The 19,749-nt window shown below is 39.0% G+C and overlaps 1 protein-coding gene across 1 annotated transcript in view; it reads right to left on the minus strand.

Moving 5' to 3' along the window:
- LOC107707143 (thyroid adenoma-associated protein homolog) overlaps positions 1-19,749 on the minus strand; it is a 108,704-nt gene that overhangs the window by 47,154 nt on the left and 41,801 nt on the right. The window contains exons 18-20 of the mRNA XM_016511056.1: positions 17,797-17,888; positions 8,786-8,875; positions 5,059-5,153 (exon numbers count right to left, since the gene is read on the minus strand). Of these exons, the coding sequence (XP_016366542.1) occupies positions 5,059-5,153; positions 8,786-8,875; positions 17,797-17,888 (277 nt within the window). The remainder of the gene's footprint in view (positions 1-5,058; positions 5,154-8,785; positions 8,876-17,796; positions 17,889-19,749) is intronic.

Consider the following 19,749-nt stretch of genomic DNA (forward strand, 5'->3'; position numbering starts at 1 on the left):
GCATGGTAATAAGATTACCGTCATGCTAGCTAGTCACACTTGTCTTTTTTAAAATGGATTTTTCATTATATGCAATGCAAAAATCAATAAAAGGTTTTGAAAGGAGGACAAAAAGAAGAACTAGAAATGGTATATGTCAAGTTTTTTTGGCTGCCAACCTGGTTTCCAGAAAGTAGAAGCTCAAAGAAATATGGATTCTTGGGATAAAATATCAACCTTTCTTCATGACAAACATCCACTCAAGTACGACAAAATTTTGATGTGTAACACCTACTTTTCACAACCCAATCAATTCCTAGTGGATAAAAAAAAAATAAAAAAAAAAAATAAAAGAGTTTTCCTCTTTAAACATCCTGTTTATCTGGACTAAAAGTTTGGAGAAACTAAAATGAAAGCTATTAAACACCATTTTTGCCAATTGAAATAAAGCTAAATTTTTTTTTTAAATGAATTAAATTAGTTATATAAATAATCCTAAGTATAATAATCCTAATAATTTCAGTTGACATTATCCTAAGGCCAAGTGGCAAAAATAATTTTAGCCCGACAATAAAAAAAAAACATGTTACAAAAACCAGCATGACCACCTAAATCTGTCATGACCTGGTTTTAGCAGCAGGGTTTTGTGTCACGGCTCTTATGCACAGTGTAAACCCATGTTTGCTTAGCATGTGATAATGTTAACAAATGGATTTTCACAAGTGCAAAATTCAGCCGAATTCAAATGCACTCATGTTTTCTTATAGTCGGGATAACATAAAAGAGCTTGTTGCGGTAAAGCCCAACAAAGCCTTATTTCTCAAATATTTCACAGAGTGGAGCTTAACAGATCTACTCTGACACGAAGACGAGGCTTTCGAGGCTTAGGCACACAATACAAATTCACAGTGTGACCAGCAAATAAATCAGATCTGTAGGATTTATAACATTGCAGACAACACCGTGGGCCTAATCTAATGAAAACAACTCTGAAAGAAAAATTAAACACTGATTGTGGAACAGAATCACAGTCTACTCAGGTAACTAATCATGGGTTGTCTCGTATTTCAACCAGCGCAATAATTAACTACTCAGATTTGAGTGTTTTGCTGAGAACTTGTGTTGTTGTAAAGAGGGGCCTGATCAACACCGGACACCCAGACACACACAATTACACGCCTAGGGGAGAGGAGGGGCTGTGGAAGCCAAAACCAAGCTATATTTAACATCTTCTACATGTGGGCTTCATTTGGGTGAATGGGCCTGCATACCTCCACTGACAAGAACCAGGCAGACCCCAAATCCTCCAGTCTCTTAACCCTTGCATCCCTGTACCAAGAAAGGCTGAATTCTGCCTGGATCCTGGATACTTGGATCCTTCTATTAATCCGAAGGTCTGACTCTCCTGTCATTCCTTGACTATTAGGAAAATCCATCCATAATATGACATGGTTTAACTGAAGAGGGGTGTGATCAGGTGGACTTGCGTTTGTTTGAGCAGGGCTGAGACGTTCGCTGATACGTGGCCAAGCGGTTTGAGTCTGGTTTTTATGGTGGCACTGATCATTCAGCGTGCATGAGAGTTGTGAGCTTGATCGGTTTCTCTCTGTTCTGTGTTATCTGTGTTCCAGATCCGAGGCCTTAAACTGGTCCTTTCTCCAGCCCCTCCACACCTCTGCTCCACTCCAGATGTCTGCAGCACACACATGGGCTCATAACACACTTATGATACTATACAGGCCCTGACACCCAAACAATGATCCAGGGCTTTCAAAATGCGAATTTTTCTTTTTTTTGTTTAGCTAATGAATTAAAAGTGTGAAATTCCTTCGCAGTGCTATATTTTTTATGAACACAGGGCCATCCTTAGCTGACGCGGGGCCCGGTGCGAGGTAGGGAGTGGGGCCCCCCTTGGTCCATTCGCGATCGCGTTCCGGGGAGGGGGGGCGTTCGCCGCGGGGCACCCTCAAGCACGGGGCCTGGTGCGACCGCACCAGATGCACCCCCCTAAGGACGGCCCTGAATGAACATCCCAAACCTCCACACTAATGAGAGCGCCATTTAGATGAATATGTAAAGATGTGCTCAATGCTTTTCTCTCAAAAACAAAATAAACATACAGCAAAAATGTCAGCTGTGAGAAAACAGCAGTTAAGAAATAATCTGATCATAGCAATGTGGGTGTGTTTGTACCAGCTCTGCAGTTCAGCAATATCCAGGCAAGTCCCATCACATTTATTACCCCACTACTTTATACATTTCATTCATAATATATTCATTAAACCAAACATAGCAGCGCTAATATTTCCAATGCAGGGTCAAAGGCCACATCATCTCAATTCACACATAAGCCACAAAAACCAAACAAGATTTAACTAACACACATACTTTCTCACTAGTTCAAATGCCCACAAAAATGCAGAGGACTAAAAATACACATCAAACTCTGTGTTAAAAGAAAAAAAATGCTTAAAGTTTTTGCAGAAGCCCAAACACCTTCCTCAGAGTGTGTGAGAGCATGAGAACGGGCGGAGAGAACATTCCAGGCATAAACATTAGTGAAAATAATGTCACAGAGGGGAAACTGGTGAGAGTCCAAGGCTTTTGTCACCAAAGCGGAAGGCAACAACAGTTGTGCACATTCACACACCTGTACTCAACATGCTCATGTGACTATTATCTAACTTGCTGAGCTCACAGCTTTGGTCTGAAGTAGGTCACTCTCAGGACCATCGGTTTCAACAGAAGTTCTCTTCTATTAGATGTTCTTCATCATAAAAAGTTAATATCAAGCCTAAACTTGCAACAACTTCGCTATCACATCGATCTTAACAGCTGATGGTGAAGATATATCATGAATTCACACTTGGTTGTCAACATTTTTGACAGGAAGTACTGAAATAAACCTGTGTTATGATACAGCAAACACTTTGCATGTGAATTAGAGTAACAACAACTCCACCAAGCTGCTGAATATTAAATAGGTGTTGATATGTAAACATGGGTGACCACGAGTTAATGTGCTCAGAGTTTGTCTACATAGAAGGTAATTTATAAAAAAAAAAATTTTTTTAAATCCTTCGTTCCACAGTAGCCTTGCCATCTATGGTCTACATAGCCTAAGGATGCCTTATAAGGCACCTGCCTAAGTTCACACTACACGAATGTAAATGTCGGCAGATCGCTGTGCTGTTCAGACTACATGACTTGATTGTCTGTTTTTAAGTCGTTGTGGTGTTCACACTACGTGACTATGTAAATGATCCGCAACCGGGGGTTACACACTACACAAGCTGACAACAACTCGGTCACCCAACGACTCTACAAACCACGTTTTGTCACGAAAACACATGCGAGAATTGGAATGGGAATGACGCGAAACAACACGTGAAACAGGAGTTGTTTATTTGAAAATGGATGTCGCGAAGAAATTAGCGCTGCAAGCTGTTTGCTCGATGAAAAATTTTGCTCCATTTATTGTGTCCAAACTATTCTTTAAGCTATGTCGCTGCTGTTGTTTTTCTTCCGGTGACCTCAACCCATGCCTTGCTCTCTCATTGGCTTTAGCTCGTCACGACACCTGACACCACGTGATGTCGAGTCGGCCGACCGGTCCAGATATTTGGCATGCTAGATATTTGTTTGCCATCGGTGAGGTGTCAGCGACGCGTCAGCGAGCCACTTTGATGCGTCGTTGTGTAGTTCACACATAAAGATTGCCGAGCACCGATCACCCGCTGATTTCCCCCCGATCACAGCCCAACCTGTCGGCGAGCTCATTAATTTGCAAATCGGGATTAAATCGGGCTTAAAATCCTGTAGTGTGAACTAGGCATAATTGGACCACTGTACATAGGCAGTAACTAATGGTACATGAATCACAATTGTTTTAAAGAGATTATCGCATTAGCATGTTGCTAAGCTAACGACAAAATACTCTAATTTTCATAATACACAAATTAGGTACAAACATCCATTTTTATGACTTTGAACTATTTCATAAATTTTGTTATTGAAGGAATTGTAACCATTTATAAACGACAATCTTTTTGACTCGTCTGCCATCTTGGAAGGAAAATGAAAGACACAAGCTGCCTACTTTTTAGAAAAGTAACCAAAGACTCACTGCACCTTCAAAAAAGTCTGACATGAGGTGTGTAGACTGAAAAAAAAAAATCCAGACAATCATAAATGCAAAAAGAGGCCTGAAAAAGGCAAACATTTGCACTTTTTTGCCTTTCAGTAAAGCAGTGTTTTTTTATCTTGCATTTTTTTGTCATTATTAGATTGTGTGGGCCTACTTTTTATGTTTGCATCTATGTTTGGGAATGTGCCTATGAAGGCAGCTCACGAGGTTTTGCAACAGAGCCTACATGTTATTTTATTGCTTTACCTGAAAACTGATGAAATTGCAGAATGTATTCAACATACAATGAGATTTCAAATGATGTCAGTCATGCGTGTAGCATGCAAAGTCAGGAGCTGTGGTATCAGAAGCAGCAGTGGGAGCAAGACTTCTCCTTATTTTGATCCAAGACAAACACCATCCTGCTATTGTTTCTTTCATCTGAATATAGATCTATTGCTCCCCAGCTGGAGGAACACCGTGTTCTGTGACACACAAACGGGAGGAGAAAGGATTACTCCTGGCTCTGGGATCACGACCGTGACCTATCCCTCACTGTGTGTTTGTGTGTGTGTAAAAGACACGTCTATGTTTGGATGCCTCTACAGGTACTACAGGTACTTGTAGAACGTGTTCCGAAAATATTTTTCCTACTCTGTCTAAACAATGAAAAAAATGTGTGAACGGGAACAGCAACAGTAGCTGCACGTCTCAAGCATTACAGATTGTAAGAGAAGAAAAACTGTGGAGGCAGTGGAAAAAATCTATTGCAGGAATGGACGCGCTGAGTTGACGGATAGAGAGACATGCAAAGGGAGTGGCTTGTTAGACTAGAGGGCTAAGAAATAGACAGCTGAATCAAATCCAAAGTTTATTTTTGAGCTAAAACATTCAGTGCAGCTCATCTCTTGGTCAGCATTGCACTTAAAGGTGATCTAAATGTCTATACATACCTGATGATGAACCATCCATGGGAGACGGGTAGAGACGACCCAAAACCAACAACAACAAGAAAAGACTGGGGTGCAGCTTCACCTGCCCTGAATCACTGAAAGAGAGAGAAAGGGAAATACATTACATATGACTTCCATTTACTTACCTAAAATACTTGACTTATGTAACTACCTTAACTAACAAGTTAACTTCCTTAACTTATGTAATAATGTAATCAACTAAGGTGACCTACTAAATTAACACAACTTAAGTTACTAACATAGCTAACACAAATAACGTGTTTTTGTAATGTTTTGCCTTTGCTTACAGATTACAGAACATAGCTTCCTTAAACTAGCAAAGCTTCACAGAACAAACCTAACTAACTTACCTGTATGTGGCTTCATAAATGTCTCTAACTTAGGTTAGAATAACTTCTTCCACTTACTAATGCAAGAAACTAACTGAACTAACCTAGCTTACCGTACCTATATGTGAGTTCAAACTTCTCTAATTATTAAACTAGCATAGCTTCCTTCACTTATTAACATACAGAACTAAGCTACAGTGGGGAAAATATTTATTTGATCCCCTGCTGATTTTGTAAGTTTGCCCACTTGCAAAGAAATGAAAGGTCTGTAATTTTTATGGTAGGTTAATTTTAATGGATAGAGGCAGAATACCAACCAGAAAATCCAGAAAAAAATGCATTATATAAAGGTTAGAGACTTGCATTTCAGTGAGTGAAATAAGTATTTGATCCCCTACCAATCAGCAAGAATTCTGGTTCCCACAGATTGGTTACATGCCCATGTGGAACACAGATTAGTCCTGTCACTTTAAGAAGTTACTCCTAATGTCAGCTCGTTAGGTGTATAACACACCTATCCACAATCTGTATCTTCCATTCCAACCTCTCCCACCACCATGGGCAAGACCAAAGAGCTGTCAAAGGATGTCAGAGACAAGATTGTAGATCTGCACAAGGCTTGAATGGGCTACAAGACCATCAGCAAGAAGCTTGGTGAGAAGGAGACAACTTCTGTGCTTGCCAACAAGGGTTTCTGCACCAAGTACTAAGTCATGTTTTGCTTGGGGATCAAATACTTATTTCACTCACTGAAATGCAATCAATTTCTAACCTTTATATAATGTGTTTTTTTCTTGATTTTTTTGGTTGGTATTCTGTCTCTATCCGTTAAAATAAACTTACCATAAAAATTACAGACCCTTCATTTTTTTGTAAGTGGGCAAACTAACTAAACTAAAGCAGGGGATCAAATAAATATTTTCCCCACTGTAACTTGTCTGTATGTGACTTCATAACGTCTTTAACTAACTTATTTAACCTGTATAATGCAGTTAGCTAAAATAACTTCCTCTACATACTAAAGTAACTAACTGAACTAGCCTAACTTACCTTGATGTGTTTTCATAACTTCTCGAATTACTAAACTGACATAACTTTCTTTACTTACAAACATATATAACAAAATTAACTAACCTAACTGACTTACTTTGTGTATGTATGTGACTTTATAGCTTATCTTACTTATCTTTTACTTATTTTACTAGCATAGCTTCCTCCACTTGCTAATGTGAACTAACCTGCATGACTTTATACAGTAATGTGTCTAACTTACCTTGCATAACTTCCATCATTAACTAACATATATAATTAACAGAATTATCCTAACTAACCTGTATGTGACTTCTAATGTAACTAGCTTAACTTCCTTCTCATACTAACATATATAACTGAATTAACCTAACTTACCTATATGTGACATAACTTTTCCAACTAACTAGTATAGCTTACTTCAATAACATAACTTTCTCCAGATACAAATATAAGCTACTAACTGAACTGATCTAAATGTGATTTCATAACTTCTTTAATGATTAAATGCCCTTCACTTACTGACATATAAACAGAACTAACTTAACCAACCTATATGTGACTTCATATCTTCTCTAATTACTAAACTAGCACTTATTAAACTGCACTTACTAACGTAATGTACCTTACCTGTATATTATAACTGATCTTTTAGCTGAGGGTTTCAGAATTAGCGACCAGCCATTCCAAACACATACAGCTGACAAGATGAGCACATGTACACATGGTCACCATTACTAACCCAATGGCCCTTCACTTCCTTTCTCTTTTACTACATTTCTGCACGTTTCTCTGACAGTCCAGTGGAAACTCAAGACTTAAGCCAGAGCAAACACATGAAAAAAAAACGGACAGAAAACACACAAATGTAAATTACTCATATCTTTCTATTACTCTGAAAGGGCCAAAATCTGTTCTGTTCTCTATACGCCGTGAGCTTTCCACGGCACAGCTGCCAGCTGTGGATACTCTTGCCATTATTACATCAAACATGGCCCAACTCCCTACCACCAAGGGGTCCCAGGAGCCCGTAGACCCCGGGCCAGAGTGCAGGAAATGCTATTTTGCTAATCAGAGCCCGGGTAATGCGTTTAGAGTCTGATTTCAGTCAGGCACAGTGTGGGACAGCCAAGAACTTGAGATCATCTCCAAGCCCAGGGAGACTGAAGTGTTAAAGCTCATGCACATTCAAGAAAAAGTTGGAAGGGGAGTGCGAGAACGAACCAATGAAATATGATAAATCATAGGAATGGAAAAAGACGTCAAAATGAGCAAAAAAGTTCAGCGAGGGTGAAGAGGTGATAAGACTGGAAGAAAATGAGAGATTAGCAAAGCGAGTTTCAGTCTTGGCTCCACTTGCCCTGGTCTTTTCATCTCATTTCATCTCTGGTGCATGTCCAACCGAACCCTCTCGACACTCATTTCCCATGTAAAACGTTTTAAATTGTTATAAATCCCTCAAGCTGAGGCAATCATTCATCACGATTTCATCCGTGCTCGTGAAATCTTCATATCGCAAACCGGTTTACAAATTGCAAAGAGGGCGATGAACCGTATTCCAGTGTTCCCACATGCTTTTTACAGCCTGCTTTCCAGATAAAAGAAACATTCTGGATTGAACTTCAATAGGAAAAACTTCTCAATCACGTTAAACGGCAAACTCCCCCCCCAGACATCCCATGATGCTCCTTTCATATTTGGTGGGTGACAAGGACATTGATGACTTTTAAACCGCTTCGCACTTCTCTCTACCCTTATTTATATGTGAAATCATTTATAGGAGGTATAAAATACAAGCTTTGCAGAGTCTGGCTTGGCAAACGGGACGCAAAGACAAGGCCGTGGGAAAGAGTCAGACCACTCTTAGCTAAAAGGAGAGAACGCCAGACTGAAAATGCATTAAAATAATTTGATACATGTTAAGATAATATTGGCTCAAGGGCCTCTTGCACAATGTAAGTGCTATTTGGAAGAGCGGCGCATCAGTCTGTGGAGAAATTAAATGAGGGAGATAAGAGACGAACATGTTCTCACAGTCGCTGAAGAGCGCGGTCTGGATCCAACATGGCCGAAACTCCCAAACGCGGTTTACTTACCTGAGGAATCTCAGATAGGAATCTGTCCATCAGTTTGGTCGAAAGGCTTAATAGGTCTAAAGAGGCTTGATGGGGCACTTAAACGATCTTAAATAAGGGCCTCGGAGAAATTAAAGAAGGGTGAGAAGAAGAACTGGGTCCATTTAGCGAACGCTGGGATCGTTCAGCTCTTTAACAACATCCGACGCAAATCGCACACACATTGCGGGGTCCTGTAATATTATAGGGGGCCTTTTGTTGGGAAATTCTCACCTGTTCACAGAGGCTGCAGCTTCCTGTAGCTGACGGAGGAGGAAGGGATAGAGGGCTGGAAAACGAGTGAAAAACTCTCGGCGAGTCATCCTGTTAAGAGAAGAGAGAGAAATTAAGGTTACAGTATGTGCAGGATTGCAGATGAGATCAGATGAGGAATGACAAATGAATGACATTAATCAACTGGTAACCAGTTTTTCCATTTGGCTGATAAGTTTTATAAGCAAGACTTTTATTTTAACAGTGTTTTGCAGCCAAGAGCGCTCATTCTAAGTTTATTCTGTTTAACAGCTCTGTCAAATAACTGAAGGACAAGGCAAGGCAAGTTTATTTATATAGCACATTTCGTACACAATGGTAATTCAAAGTGCTTTACATTAAAAAAAAATAATAAAAAATAATAAATCACAACAATAAAACAAGGAATTTAAAAACTTTGAAGATGATTTACAATTAAAATTAGATCTAGTAGTGCCAGCACTGATATTTTGCCAGATTCAGAATTTAAGCGAATATCATTTATTATCTTAATGAGCGCTGTCTCTGTGCTGTGATGCGGTCGAAAACCAGATTGAAAATTGTCCAGGTATCCATTTGAGTTTAAGTATTTGTTCAGCTGATTAAAGACTACCTTTTCAATAATCTTTCCTATAAAAGGAAGGTTTGATATTGGTCTATAGTTGCTCAATATGGTGTTATCAAGATTGCTCTTTTTCAGAAGGGGTTTAACAACTGCAGTTTTCAGGGAGTCTGGAAACGTCCCAGAAAGAAGTAAGGCATTCACCACCTCTAACTGTGCGTTCACACTGCCGCCGTCGAGAGCATCAAAAATCGCTCTGGCCACCCTGCCAACAACGCTGTAGAAAGATTTGCGGACGCTCTGAAGTAGATCGAATGCTTATCTTGTATTTAAAGGGGTCGCAAAGCAAAAAAGCTTGTTGATTTTGTGCAGACTGACCACAATGATGTGCTAATCACCTTCCTGATATTATTGATTTTCTCAGAAAAGGAGGAAGCAAACTCATTGCATTTTCTGTCAGAGAGCATTTCACTGGGAATCTGACTTGGGGGGTTTGTCAGTCTCTCAACAGTCTTGATCCTAATGATCTGAGTGGTCTGTTAGGTTTATATTCAGTGAACATATCTGCTATGTATTTAGGTCCTAGGCCATTGAGTGATTTATAAACGAGTAAAAGTACTTTAAAATCAATCCTAAATATAACTGGAAGCCAGTGTAAGGACCTGAGGACTGGTGTAATATGCTCAGATTTTCTGGTTCTAGTCAGAATTCTGGCAGCAGCGTTCTGGATGAGCTGCAGCTGTCTAATGGTCTTCTTGGGAAGGCCGGTGAGGAGACCATTACAATAGTCCACCCTGCTGGTGATAAAGGCATGAACAAGTTTCTCCAAGTCTTGACTGGAAACAAAACATCTAATTCTTGCAATGTTTTTGAGATGATAGTATGCTGATTTAGTTACTGCTTTGACATGACTACTGAAACTAAGGTCTGTCTCCAGAATCACACCAAGATTCCTGACTTTATTTTTAGTTGTTAGACCCCTAGAGTCAAGGTATGCATTCACCTTGAGAACTTCATCTTTGTTTCCAAATGCAATGACTTCAGTTTTTTCCTTGTTTAACTGAAGAAAGTTCTCGCACATCCAACTGTTAATTTCATCAATGCATTGGCAGAGGGAGTCAATGGGGCTGTAGTCATTTGGAGATAAGGCTAGGTAAATCTGGGTATCATCTGCATAGCTGTGATAGGCGATTTGGTTCTTTCTCATTATTTGACTTAGTGGGAGCATATACAGGCTAAACAAGAGCGGTGCAAGAATTGAGCCTTGTGGGACTCCGCATGTCATGGACGTCCACTTAGACTTATGCTCTCCTATACTCACATAATAACCTCTCCCTTCTAAGTATGACCTGAACCATTTGATTGCCATCCCAGAAAGCCCGACCCAGTTTTCCAGTCTCTCTAGTAGTATGTTATGATCGACAGTGTCAAACGCAGCACTGAGATCTAGTAGTACCAGCACTGATATTTTGCCAGATTCAGAATTTAAGCGAATATCATTTATTATCTTAATGAGCGCTGTCTCTGTGCTGTGATGCGGTCGAAAACCAGATTGAAAATTGTCCAGGTATCCATTTGAGTTTAAGTATTTGTTCAGCTGATTAAAGACTACCTTTTCAATAATCTTTCCTATAAAAGGAAGGTTTGATATTGGTCTATAGTTGCTCAATATGGTGTTATCAAGATTGCTCTTTTTCAGAAGGGGTTTAACAACTGCAGTTTTCAGGGAGTCTGGAAAAGTCCCAGAAAGAAGTGAGGCGTTCACCACTTCTAAGAGATCTGCTTCCAAACAGTTAAGCACCCTTTTGAAAAAATATGTGGGAAGTGTGTCAAGATAGCAGGTTGATGATTTAAGGTGCTGTACTATTTCTTTCAAAATTTTGCTATCAATTTCTTCAGAAGCAGACATAGTATCTTCTTTTTGATATTGTGGTTGAATCTGTCTAACCTCTGCATAACTTGGGGATGTGCTAATCGCCTTCCTGATATTATTGATCTTCTCAGAAAAGAAGGAAGCAAACTCATTGCATTTGCTGTCGGAGAGCATTTCACTGGCAATCTGACTTGGGGGGTTTGTCAGTCTCTCAACAGTAGCAAAAAGAGTGCGAGTGTTGTTTAAGTTACTGTTTATAAGGTTTGAGAAGAATGACTGTCTAGCTTTGCCTAGTTCCACATTGAAAGCACGAAGGCTATCTTTATATATGCTATAGTGGATTTCAAGTTTCGTCTTCCGCCACATCCGCTCAGATTTTCTGCATTGTCTTTTCATACTCTGTGCTGCTGTTGATTTTCTCCAAGCTGATTTTTGTCTGCCAGTCTTCTTGCTGACTTTCAAAGGAGCAATGTCATCAATAACATTCTTCACTTTTGAGTTAAAGGAATCAAGGAGAAGATCAACAGAGTCTGCAGAAATGCTTGGTGTTAAAGATATAGCCTCCATAAATAGCACACTAGTGTTCTCGTTAATGCATCTCTTTCTGACAGAGACAGATCTAGATTCAGTGGTAGCAGAGATCAATATATCAAAGAAAATACAGAAGTGATCAGATAGTGCTACGTCCTTAATAACAATGGATGAAATGTTTAGACCCCTACTGATGATTAAATCTAGAGTATGTCCACGGTTGTGTGTGGGTTCATGCACAGGACAAATGCTATACTATGTTTTTCAGATACAGTACTGTCTGCATCCAGCAAATATGCATTTTAAACATGTTTTTGAATATCTAACTTTGGAAACTTCACCAAATCCAGCTGTTAGATTAGCCTAACTATAAATTCTTGATTTCAAACCATGCTGTGCTATATACATTTGGCCGTCATGTCATATTCACCGTGTACTGCATGTAAAATTAGTGTCAGCTGGTCTATATTTGAGAAAATATGATTCCCAGTGCACACACGGTTACCAGATTACCAAGTGTACGTTTGATTAGTGTGTTTACTTCATTCATGTTTTTTCATTAACTTTATATGTTAAAAATGCTACAATAGGATTACAGAATCAAGAAGTTGTCATCTAAAAGTATACATTTGATTAATCTACAGATTTATTTTTAATCTAGGTTCAAATATTTCTAATTATTTTAGTAAATATTATGTAAAATACATATAAATATTGCAGAAATTGTTGTGCATGTGTTATTTAATGCCTTTAAATTAAATAGTGTGATTTTGTATTGGCATATAGTCATAGTCACCCAATCAGATTTTAGGCAAAGAAAGCCCTTCCCAAACATAAAATAACTCCAGAAAATTACTGTATTTTTCTTTTATTAGCTGAAAACAAAGACATGTTATACACCTACATTGTGGCTTCAGTCTGAAAGGTTGACAATCGCATAAGTGATAAAAGGCAGAAATATTTGCATACTATAAGGGTGCAAATATGGGTTTAATATGTATCTTCATGAATATGTATCCTCATATTTAATTGTAGGTCTGACTGATTTTAAAGTGTAATTTTGGCCACCCCTGAAATAGGTCATAACACATTGAAATAACCTGAGAAGTTGAATTAAATATGCTAGAAAAACCTGCTCCTCCAAGAATGTGCATTTATTGCATGGATGGAGCAAGAACATGATGAAAATCTTTAAAATGCATGTGTGCAGTTCAGTTGAAAGCTTGCCCTCTTTGACTTGCTTTTAATGCCGTTATACTGAATGTAAGAAGCAAACTGTCTGCTTAACCACCATATAAATAACAACAGTGAAATAAGGACATGCGGTTTATCCTTCAATCGATGTTGCGTTCGCTACTATAGTAACAGCAGACTGAAATTAAGATAAAGATATCATGTCATGCAGCGGTGTGTTATAAAATGTCTGGTATAAATAAATATAGTTATCAAGAATAATGCAATTCACCAGTGTAGAAAATAGGAGCCAGAAAAAGAGGACAAAGTTTTTCACAATTCAGTGAAGAAAAGTTTAGGATTAGTTGGAAATTAATTGATTGATCTGTCCGTCTGTCTATCCTCCATGCAGAGCTGCAGACATTGCACCAACGTTTAAAAATAAAGAAATACAAAAATATCTGAAAATCTTTTAAATATCATCCTACCAAGACATGTTACTGGGAGATATTGAGTTCTATACATTTAATGTAAGTAGTCTGCAATACAGTTAATTATAAATATCAGCAGCTGCACCAAATTGCTTATTTTTGCTCAGCTTGGGCCTCTGAATAAAACGTAGGTGCTTTTTCCTTTGAGTATGAGCTCCATATTCTTTCTCACTATATCATACTATATGAGCCATAAAAGCCTGATGTATCAAATATGATACTCAACAAAAAAAACAACACATATAATACTCAAAAAAAACAAAAACAAAAAATCAGATTTTTCTGATCTAATGCATATGTCAGGCTTTCCAGGGTAAACAAATTCAAATATTACCATGAAAAATATTTGTAATTGTCATCTCACATCACAGTGCATTATAGGATTATTCCCTATGCTATGGATACATGCAATTCTGCCAAAAGAAGGCATTTCCTTTTGGAACCCCTTTGTGTCAGGAACGTGCTGCCTACGTAGGCAGCTCACTAGATTTTGGAACAAAGCCTAAGTGACACAAGGAGAGGAGAGAGAGACTGAGACCTTTAAAGGTCTGGTTTGTAAACCACTTCCTAAAGTCTGCGCTCTTTACAGGTCTATAAAGCTCTCATTAGCTCAGCCTCTGATGGAGCGCTGCAGGGACACACGGCTTGTTTATTCCTTAGAAAGCAGCGCGGCTGGAATAAACCCTGGGAATCTCGCTCGAGACAAATGTGTATGTGTTAAGAGAGGGCAAGTCAGACAGTGAAAGTGTATGCGTGAGTGACGCACATAAACGTATCTTTATTTAGCTAAGCCTCTGTGTTTAAGATAGACCTTCCAATAAAACTTTTTTTTTAATGTCTAACTGAAACAGCCTATACAGGGCTAACTTTAGCTCAAGAGCCAAGTTTTCAAACACACGTTGTGACTTCAGCTATGTAAAATACACACACAAACACACCACATCCTGTTTCAACCGCTAATGCACACAGTCTGGTCTGAACTTAGGCCAGGTCGCTGTCATGGTAACAAGGTGGGTCAGCTTCGTCTGCAACCTGGCCACATGCTGCATGCTAGCAACACACACACAAATGAGCTCTGACGTGGGCAAATGTGGTTACAGTTAAGCTCAACACAACCCTGCATAGCGTCAGTATGGATTAGTGTCTTCCTGACAAAACACTTCCAAGATGTCCATAAATGCAGGCTGTCGAGCTCAAACCGTCTTTATCCACTCCCGTTTGTCATTACTTACATTCACAAATGAATGTAAAGTGATATAAGTTAGCATATCACGTGTAATGCATTTGAGTGTGAAGCATAGGGCCATTGCAACCACAAATGCTGACCACACACACACACTACACTACAGTATTTCTTCAGCCAGTTTGTTTATGTAACGTAAAGCACATTCGGATCATGAAAACAGGAAACAAATTTTTTTTTTCCCTGTATTGTGCACTAGATGACTGAGGTCACCCAATAAACGCCTGAGGAACAAGCAAACTCTCTCTGTATTCTGATAAGACCAAGCAAACACAAATTAACAAAAGTATCATTTTTGCAGAGCAAAATAGTCAAACAAGTTAGTACAACAAAGGCAAATGTTTAAAGAGTGAGAAGATGGTATCAGATGCTAGCAACTTTGTTAGTCTTGTTTATAAACTTATAAACTGAAGTTGTTTCGTCAAAATTTGTTTTATGTAATGGTTTAAAGACTTTTGTTGTTTTTCATTTTAGTGTTTAACTAAGATGTGTATCATTTGTTTTTAAAACTGTGATTTGACTCATTTGATGAGAAAAAGAAACAAACAAAAAGAAAAAGAAAAAACATCACCGTAATCATTGTTATAATGGTAAGTAGATCAAGTCAAATATTTTTTATAGTTACGCAAAACATGAAAACTAATGTAAAACATGTTTGATAGTAAACCAATCCAAGAAACATAAACAAACCCCACTTACATTAATGAATCTGGAAGAGTACAGCTACTAAAGCTCAACAAATGTGTGTTTGATAAACAAATAAAAGATTGTACAACTCTCTTACTCTCGTACACACACACACACACGTAATTGTAATTATTTGTGAAAATTACTAGCAATTTCTGAGTGAAAATTATTTTAAAGAAACATGAAAGTTTTAACTAGATTTTGAACTGACAGTAAAGACTTTTACATGGTTACAAAAATCTTTAAATTAATGTTCTTTTAAACTTTCTTAAGTATTACTGTTTTCACAAAAATATTAAGCAACACTGTTTTCAACAGTGATAGTAAGAAATCAGCATATTAGAATGAAGTGAATTCATAGCAAAAAATAGTGCAGAAGTATGTGAGATGGGGTGCACCTTGCAATTTGGAGAATGCAGTCTTTTTTCCGTGCAAAACGAAAATTTGCATACTGTGCACAGTACACATACTCTATGCTGCAGAAATAGTGAGATAGTATGCTATTCTGAACATAGCCACAGTACACACACTGATTGCAAACAAGAAGCCTGTCAAAATGTTTGACAAGTACATGTCAGCGCACAAATCACAAGACTCACAAAAACGCTTGCACACAGGAAGATAAAATAAACAAAATAGCATTAAGCAATAGCTGCGTGATCCGCAGGATGAAGATGCCTGCCATACAAACACATAAAACTAAAGACAAACACGTTGAGATGTCGGACAATCTGGTGGCAGGGTTATCCTGGAAGTAAACGGTCCCGACTATGGGTGTTCAGAGCGCCTGAGCCAGACCAAAGAGTCAGCGTTATTTCAGTGCGATTATGACAAAGCTCAGTTTCAGTGACCACTAAAGATTCAGCGTCTCTTTAGAAAATCCCAGGGTAATCTTCAAGTGAATTGCCACGGTCAGCTGACCTGGAACCACATGGGCTCTTTGAAGTGCGAGGTATTCCAGCACACTAGGTTGTGCCATTACGGCCCCCTCAATTTTCCAATTAAGTCCAATCAGCACACCGATTAATCATAACAAACCATGATCTCATGAGTGAGCCATTATTGTTCTTCAACGAGGTCAGCACCACTCCTGTTTAGTCATTCCTCACTCCATCCGTGACCTCTCTGCGTTCAATCCCAGAATGCATCTGGACATTCTTGCAACAGCTGGCGCTCCACTGGTTTGGATGAGATTAGGGAGCTGACGCAGAGCAGGCCACGCAGTAGGAGGGCCCACCCGCCCTGTCCTGCGGTGGCCAGGGATCAGAGGTCATGGTCAACCCGGCAGCAATGGAGAGGGTGTGAATGTGTGCAAGAATTGCGTCAACGTTTGTGCGTGCTTGGGCAAGATGTTGTTAGCATTCCCTCTACTACGGAAAAGATAAACATGTGTTGAAGTGCGTTAACCCCCACCGCCCGTGCGTCAGCTCCAATGCCTGTCAAGAGTTTGAGGCTATCAGCAAAAGGGAAGAGTTGAAACCGCGAACAAAAGAGTAAGTCTTTGCCAGGGTGGATAAACGTGGAATGAGGATAGAAGCAGAACACAAACAAACAAAGGCCATCAGGGAGTTAGGAGATACATCCAGAACATTTAAGGAGCTGGAAGGTGTCCATGCGCTGTAGGCCAACATATGACAGAGATTAATGACTGGAATAGAAGACTGGAAGGAGAAAAAGCACAGAACTTCAGTGCCCCCTAGTGAACCACCTCGACAGGACAAATACACTGTAAGATTTCCAACTTCCATTCTGTCAGACGAACTCTATTTTGAAGGTTGACCGATTGTAGAATAAGTTGCCTCTACATGAAAGTGTCTTTTAGGCCATTTAGTATGAGCAACTTCAAATATTAAACAGCAAAAACTTGCAATGTCAACTTTGGTCAAACTACCAGGCTGAGTTTGATCACTGATCACCCATAATCCCTTGCACTTAAAGGAGACATATTATGCCCCTTTTTACAATATGTAATATAAGTCTCTGGTGTCCCCAGAATGTGTCTGTGAAGTTTCAGCTCAAAATACTCCACAGATCATTTATATGCAGTTCGTCGTCGTAACCGACTTGAGTGGGCAAATGCTCACATTCGATGGCGTCTGGCACTTTGGAGAGGTGTTCTCTTCACGGATGAATCCCGGTTTTCACTGTACAGGGCAGATGGCAGACAGCGTGTAAAGTGTTGCATTTATAATTTTGTTCAGTGTATGTTCGCTGAAAGCACAGACCTTTAATTGTTAAAGCACAGGCTTCAACTTAAGTTGATACAAGTATTTTTTTCTCTAAGTTGAATTAAAGTTAAAAATTGAGTTAAACAATGTTAAAAAAAAAAAAAGTCATGAAACTGGTTGCTATAGGTCTTCTCAAAGTGTTCTCAGCTTCATTTTTTTTTTACTGTATAGTTGGGAGTGGTACATAAAACAACTGAAGTCACACCTGTTATTTTTGGAGTGCTCATCTTTTCCTTTCTTCACCCCGAATATCCGTGTAATAAGAGTGCTGAACAGGAGAGTCGAGGAGTTCCTCACCTAGAAAGAGGACAGGATGGAGAAACTGATATCAGAGCAAACCTATCTCCATGCACATTTATCATTCCAGCTTTGACACACATTATTACATTACAGGTCAACGTCATTTCAAATCTTAAAAATGTGGCGCTCGTGGCTACACCAATCATCAGTATGCTGTGCACACAGACAGACAATTATGCAGACAAAAATGCTTTCTGTGAACAGCCACGAGTCAACCTCAGACAGACTGATAATTTTGAATGCAAATGGACTGCTGTGGACTGAAAGCTATGGACACTTATGGACTGATAAGCAAATAAAATTAACAACATATTAACTTCTACAGCCAGATTTCCCCACGCAGATTTCGCAATGAGTTCAAGTTGGTCACGCTGATTCACAGAGTTGAAATAAAGCTGATTGGTTTGAAAGTGACTTCCGAGTGAGTTGAGCTCTATAGAGTATATCGCTAATGACAACAGAAAAGAGACTTTTCTGCCTGCAAAATTTCACCAAAAGTCTGCTAATGTGACCGCAATTTTAAAGACAAAGCAGCAAAAAAATTGGCTGTTTGATTAAAAAAAAAAGTGAAGGAAAAGTAGAAAATGCTCATGAAAACTAAATTGTGACTGTTGGTGCAGAAAAACTTTTGAAGTAATAACTGTAGGAACCTGTTTTTTTTTGTTGAGTTGAATAACTTTCTTCTTTCATGTTTCACAGAAGAAAGGAAGTCATACAGGTTTGGAACAACTTGAGGGTGAGTAATGTGGACAGAATTTCAATTTTTGGCTGGATAATTCCTTTAAACGTACCTCAGGGGGAAAAATGTAATTAAAAAAACATGATATGACCTCTTTAACATGAGAGAGTAGTGAGTCAGAGCACATGATGATGGCCCTCGAGACAATTACAATGCAAAAATTGCTCTTGCAGCTCCAGGGTGTACAAGAGTCACAAAGTTCACGTCATACAGGATTTGCAGGGTCTGATGTCTTGTTCCAGGAACACTAAAAGGCCTTCAAATCGCAATCTTATGTAGCTAAAGTAATACTGGACACACCAAACTTTATGTTCGAAGTGTTACTGGCTCATAACTTTGATCACATTTTTATGTCAGCTTAAGAAACATTCCTCACAGACTACAAGAAATCGGTGTGTGTTCTCTGTGACTGACTGACTGCTGCATTCTGGGAAGGATTAGGCTTACTGTACTCTATAGTAAAGCCTGATGGCTTGAGTGCTGCTGTAAAAAGGGAAAATGGTAATGACCGCAGATCTTTTGACATCCTGAGAGTAAAAAATGAGTCGGGGGGGGGTTTGGGTGGACTCAAAAGGAATGAACTGATAAGAAAATGAAGTGAGGAGAGATGTATGAAAGAGACGTAAAGGCAGATAGGCAGGTATGAGGGAGGAGAGCACAGGAATGTGACATGGGGTTGTCACCATCGTGACCTGTAGGAGCCGTGTCGCCCATGTGGAGGTGATCAAAGCGAGCAATCTAGGGCAATCGGCCAGGACCACCGCACAGCTGTGAGTGTGAGTGTGTTTGTCCCCCGTGTTCTCATTAACTTTAATTATTAACCTGTCAGTGCCTCAGCAACAGCTATGGCCTGACAGGGTGGTGTACGTGAGGAACAGTGAACAAATGAGTGTGAGAAAGACTGGAGAGAGAATTATATACTTTAAGTCCCCCTTTTACAAAATAAAAAGTGAAATGTGTTTAGTCTGAGCAATGCATGTATATTTATGTACATTTGGATGCTTAAAGTCAAACTCAAAAATGTTTAAATCTCATGACATTAGATACAAATTAACAAATCAAGTTGTATCTGAAAACACATATTATATATATATATATATATTTTTTTTTTTTTTTTTT

The sequence above is a fragment of the Sinocyclocheilus rhinocerous genome, unplaced genomic scaffold (genome assembly GCF_001515625.1).
Source record: "Sinocyclocheilus rhinocerous isolate Xijiao unplaced genomic scaffold, SAMN03320098_v1.1 scaffold715, whole genome shotgun sequence".
Lineage (NCBI taxonomy): Eukaryota > Metazoa > Chordata > Actinopteri > Cypriniformes > Cyprinidae > Sinocyclocheilus > Sinocyclocheilus rhinocerous.